At 41.6% G+C, this 6,000-nt stretch overlaps 1 protein-coding gene across 1 annotated transcript in view; it reads left to right on the top strand.

Annotated features, from left to right (window-relative positions):
- Positions 1-6,000, top strand: part of DGKI (diacylglycerol kinase, iota) — a 125,348-nt gene that overhangs the window by 68,775 nt on the left and 50,573 nt on the right. Inside the window, exons 22-24 of the mRNA XM_009887059.1 lie at positions 2,716-2,785; positions 4,275-4,315; positions 5,903-6,000. Of these exons, the coding sequence (XP_009885361.1) occupies positions 2,716-2,785; positions 4,275-4,315; positions 5,903-6,000 (209 nt within the window). The remainder of the gene's footprint in view (positions 1-2,715; positions 2,786-4,274; positions 4,316-5,902) is intronic.

Raw genomic sequence — 6,000 nt, forward strand, 5'->3', positions numbered from 1 at the left:
ATGCATATATTTTTTTTTTAGTCAAGCAAAGTCTGTAAGTTGCTGCAGTAACGTTTCAGACAAGATCTGTTGCCAGGACTATAGCCAAACTCTAGGGTACTGTGGAGACAACAGATGAGTTATCTGGAGCCGTCTTTGCTTTTCTATCCTGGATAACCAGAAAGGAAAGGCAATAATAGACGGTTCCAGTCAATCCCAGAGGCAGAAGCTAATAAGATGAATCTTGCAAAAGCTGTCATGGTACCAAATGAAATTAATAACATTTTGTAGCAGCATTATGCCAGGCACCGATATGCATTCACCTGGCTGAGAAACAAGTCTCCATCAAAATGCATCATCACGACTGCTTGAAAACAACACACAGTGCATGCAGGCGCTCTGCTGACTGGGAAGCTGGGGAAGCCAAGAACTTGTGCATATCTGTACAACATCAGCGTAACCTCATTTTTTCTCAGGTGGCTGAAAAAGTATCAGACACCTTTATGTAAATCAGAGCGCGATGTCTGCCTCTTAACTTATGAGGGCGTTATTTGTTCTGTAATCAATTTGGAATTTTTTTTTACCCAGTCGGATAGAAATAACAACTTCCTTCAGCATTCTTTGAGATTTTTCCGAGGTTGAAGAAAGCAAACTGCTTCTTCCCCACCGTCTTACTGCCACATGTCTGGACAGTCTGGGGAATTGAACTGATGAAACTCCCATTTTTCTGTCGATATCTTCTTTATTTTTTTTCTTAACTTTTTCTCACACATGGCTACTCAGCTAAGAAGTATTTTAGAAATATATCAGATTTTCAAAATAGCAAGATATATTGATGAGAAATATCTATTATTTCTAGGTTTTCTTAATGATATAAACACTAGTCAGTAAAAGCAGAGGAAAATATACAGGAAACTGCAAACCGTTGAGAATCTGTATGAATGTTGCAGATGTGTTGGATATGTTTGGTACACCACAAACTTTCATTTTAACGCTGTGTTGGTGTTTCTGCAGTTTCCCTCTTGTATACAGAGCAGCCTCGCATTCCTCCTTCAAACCATGCTGGTGGTGCCAGCTGCCTGAGGGAGTGTTGGGTTTTGTGTCACTTGGAGCCTCTCACTTAGGTTGCATGCCTTTCTAAAAGGTCTGCAGTAGCTCAGGCTGGAGTGATGGATTTCTGTGTTGTGCTAGGGGTTAAGTGTTCATAGCTCTGTTGTCCTTTCTGGCTGAAAACCCATGATTATTTGAAATCTCTTTTTGGAACTCACTCTTTCAGCCAGCCTTTACTTTCTGGTGTTGGACCTTCAAACAACTACTCACCTGATATAGCTGTACACTTCCTAAAATGAAAATAATTTGTCCTGCCATCCTGCAGTCAGGAAAGGTGCTGGGTTCTTGTGTGATATTCTGAGAAGTCCCAGTGAGATATCATTGTATCATAGTCTGTTTTCACAAATCTATGCCCATGTTATGAATATATGTACGTATACATTATTCACATTCTGTGCTTTTCATGCACAGCAATACTTCTCTCAAAGGTACCTTTCCTCCCCATTGCTTCTACTTTTTCTTTTCTTGCCTTGTGATTTGGGGTACCGCTCTGTAGTCTGTTGTCTGAAGGAGGAGTAAAGTTTAATTTTGAGCCAGTATGTGCCTGAATTTACACCATTTGCAGATGTGCTGATTTTACTGCTTAAGATGTAAATAAGGATAGAATCTCACTCTATACAAATTTTGGGTGTGTGCCTGAGATCCGTGCTGTTGTGTTTTGCCCTGTGCAAATCTTGTTGTGTTTAAAGCCACCGGAACACAACATTTGGGAAGCTGTCTGGCCATGCACTGGCAGCATGGAGCAGAGCCATGACCACCCTCTGCTTTCTGAGATCCCTTTTGCCTCTCCAGCTCAGTGAGAGCTGAAAAAGCAAAAGGCAGCCTGTTTGACTCCTTGGTGAGTACAGGTCAGGAAGAAGGACTAAATTCCTCCCCAGTCATTTGGTTTGGTTCCTGAAATAATGTCCATTGGCTCCTAGGGAGCCTGTCTTTTTAGCCAGAATGGGAAGATGTTGACGTAGGATGTGTGTTTGCTTGGCTGGAGGTGGTGGTTCCCAGGTCTGCGCTCTCTGTATTCTGGGTGCGGAGAATAACACTTCTTTTACCCCGATGTGCATTAGGGACACACCAGGGACAGGTGAAGTGGGCAATTGCTTTGAGTGGTGGATCAGTACAGGTGGGAAAGTGTGTAAAAAAACAACCAAACAAAAAAAAAAACCCAAACCACTGAGCTAGAATAAAAGAAGGTGACAGGCACAGAAGAAACAAACGTGGTAATTAAAGTTCATGGCTGTTGTATGCTGATACTGATGTGTATTTTTGTGACCTCTTTCACCTCTCTGTGTTCCTGTGTCCCCACAAATAAGGGGAGGCTGTAGACAGCTGAGAAAGCTGTTTTTGATGCTTTTTTTGAGCTTTGATGCATAGCTTTTTGGTACTGCTGAGCCGAAGGGAAGAGGATTGCTGAGGATGTGGCTGAAGCTAACCATGTCAGTTCACTCTCTACTATATCACAGTCAAACCCTGATGTCAGCGAGGACCAAATCCACTGGGTTTGGGCTACGTAGGTTTTGCGTATTGTTTAATGTCAGTAGAGCAAAATCAAAAAAGCAGAGAGTAGGAAATCATCCTCTTTAAAGAAAAAAAGTTTGTTATTTTTTAATGTCATTTCCCTGTCCTATCCAGGACCAAGAAAGCTCTTTCCCCAGAGTACTTTCTGTTCAGAGGCTCTCTCCTAGATGGTGCTTCCTAGACGGTAAGTGCATCTCCCTTCTCTTGTGCCTAGCATGCTGCTTGCTTCGGGTGTGCATGTGAAGGATAGTGCATCTGAGAGTATTACTATGGAGGGGTAACTGTTCCTTCTTGTTATACTGAGCAGGTAAAAAAGGAGCTGGGTGCCCCTCTTTCCCCTCTGAAAAATGAAACGTGCCCTTCATCTAGTGATCCAAGTGTCTGCTATAACTTTGTCACTCCAAGGAGGCATGTTCTTCTAAGGGTGGTTAGAGGTTTGGTTTATTAGTGTTTCTGCTGTGATGAGCAGCACTTACTGCATGGCAGCGCCTGGAGTCAGAGTGCAGCCGGTTGTGGCAACACGCTGCTGCTGGTAAGGCCATATTCTTCACTCTGGTTTCTCTTTAAGTACTGTAGTGTTTAGGTGACAGAAATGTACTTCCCTTTCCCTGTAAGACGGCGCTTCGTGTAACTCCCTGGAGATCTGCACTTGTATTTGACCCAGACTTTGTCAAAGCGGATGGCTTATCTAGGCTTTACATCAGGCTCCAGAGCACTGGAATTAGCAGCTAAGATGGATGGCATGTGCTTTTGCAAAAGCTTCAGCATGTGGGGACTGAAATTTTTATTGTTCTAAACAAAAACAAAGTCTCCTTGACAATTTCTAATCACTCTTCCTTGTCTCTCATGAGGGAAATTGATAAAAACATATGGAGAATCTGCTTGGGTTTTGGAGAAAGCTGGGTGGGTAGATGCATTCAGTTTTTGTCCCTTGCAGTGCCAAAAACTACAATGCTACATACTGTGCTTCTGTGTCAAAACTCCAGAATAAACAAATCTGATTTCACTGGCCAAACTAAATGCAAAGCAGAAACAAAAAAAAATCCCATCTGATGAAGCACATTGTAGGTGATGAAATACTTCTGGGTTTAGTGATATAAATTATGTGGCAGTGGCGTGATTCATATTAGGTGCTTTATTTAGTGAATCTCCCCTATTTTCCTGTGTTTTTCATGAGTACCATAAATTTTCCTTGAGTGTATCAGTAATTCAGGGTGAGTATTTGTGGCCATGCATTTGATTTACAAAGAGCTCCCAAGCATGTTATTGTTCTTCAGATTCAAAATTTGAATGAATCCTATTAGACCCATCAATTTCATGATATGCTTGCTGTACTCTCATCGGAACAATGCAGCTTTTTCCGTCACATTTTTAATGTAATCAATTCTTCTTTAAGCCTGAAACCCATTTTATATGTTTTTAAAATATTTATTGCAAGTTAATAATTTCTTTGAATATTTTTTTGGTAAGCCTCACCTTTAAATTCACCATTTAATGGGATAGGAATATGGACATAATGAATGAATCAGATTATGTTCTTGTGAAACTGCTGTGACTTCACTGACACAGAGGTGGTCTTATGTGGTGGTGATTTTAGCTCAGCCCATCTTGTCCATGCAACTCTGCTCAGACCATTTTCTTCACTGCAGCTCTGTTGTTTCTCTGTCTTGCAGCAACTTCTGCTGATCGTTTTTACCGCATTGACAGATCTCAGGTAAATTTTATTCAGTTACCGTTTCTATAGTTTGTTGGGTTTTTTTAAGCCATGTCAAATGCAGCTTAAAATGAATTATCTGCCATTCCTCCTGTGTATTCCAAAATGCTGCTGATGTCTCATGAAAAGTAGAGAAAAAATTCTGGGCCATTTTTTAGTTGATGTAATTTACATCGTTTCACTGAAATTTTTTATCTGCTGACCATCTGCCTTTCTGTTTACTACCAGTCTGATGTACAGATCAGAATTTTCTACGTTTGTCATCCTTATCAAGTCTCACTAAGGGCATCTGTGTGACACCGGAGTATTTGAGTTTTTCTTTCCACTGATGCTTTTAGTCACCAGAGGTCCTGATTCGGTGTATGTGACATGGAATAACTATGGAAATCAGGGTGATGTTATGAGTTGAGAATTATGACCAGAGCTGTATCAAATATTTCTGAGGAACCCCAAAACAGCGTGTAGCTCTGTTGGATTCAAACATGTGGTATAGTTTTGACAATCTGAATATATTTCCTAAAAGACACTTTGAAAATTTTACAGAGCTTTTGGCGTGTCTGATTTGTAGCCAGAACAGGCCAATTAGTGGCTCAGCATTAAGTGCAAACTGTTGATTTCACACAGTGATCATTTGTATCTGGTCCCCCTGAGAACTGTGTAAGCTGTCTCTGAATCACAGGAACATATGACTGTTTTCTAGCAAAAGCAGCTGGTGGTTCAGTTCAAGCAGAAGCTTTAGTTCATAGGTCCCAGGTTCAGTGTCTGCACGTAGCCACCATGGGGCTTCTTTCCTCGCAGTCATATAAATGCTTTGATGGAGTTGTATTTTAACATTTGAAAGGCAGCGGTGAAGAAGATGCTGCTACAGGTTAAACTGGGTAACATGACTCTGTTTGGCTTATTCTGCATTTCTTTAATACTTGACTTTGTACAAATGGTCATCTTTCCCTCCTACTCCTTTGTCTTGTGTTTCTGTGGGGAAAAGGTCAATACCGTGTGATGGTCCCAGCCCACAAACCATGCACAGTTTCCTGCCCATTTGCCTATGTAGACAGGCCTACTCATACTTGGTGGTTTTTGAAGGACAATGAGCCTTCTGTGTCAATAACAAAAAAGAGGGACTGAGAAAGAGAGCTTTGGTAACTTAGATGCGAAACCAGGACGTACAAGCAATGGAGGTCTGGGAGAGTAGCCCAAAACTATGGAAATTCTGTCAGCCATCAGTGGGGGACAGACTTTGAGTGTTGGCTGTCATTTCAAAATGCAAACCTTGTTTTTTTGGGTAGAATTCCAGTTTTCAGCTGAATGACATAGAGTCACTGAGTGGCAGCCTTCTAAGCATTGCTGTGAGTGTGAAGCTTGCTGGTTGGGAATCTTGTTTGGCCTGAAATCGATGAAGTATTTATTGGTGACTTCAGTGCCATTCATTTTAGTGTGTGTATGTGTGTGCAATAAATACACAGACACGATCCCATGAATCCTCATCAGAGACCTGATGTGCCCCCAGCTTTCCTATAGCCAGCTGGGTGCTCTGGGAGACCAGTGATGTTGCAGGTTCATTATTCGTTCCTTGTATCACTCCAACAGGAACATTTGCACTTTGTGACGGAAATTTCGCAGGACGAGATTTTTATTCTGGACCCAGAGCTGGTAATGTCACAGCAGGTGGGGACGCCACCAGGAAT

This window comes from Charadrius vociferus, unplaced genomic scaffold (assembly GCF_000708025.1).
Source record: "Charadrius vociferus isolate BGI_N301 unplaced genomic scaffold, ASM70802v2 scaffold756, whole genome shotgun sequence".
NCBI classification, from domain to species: Eukaryota; Metazoa; Chordata; class Aves; order Charadriiformes; family Charadriidae; genus Charadrius; species Charadrius vociferus.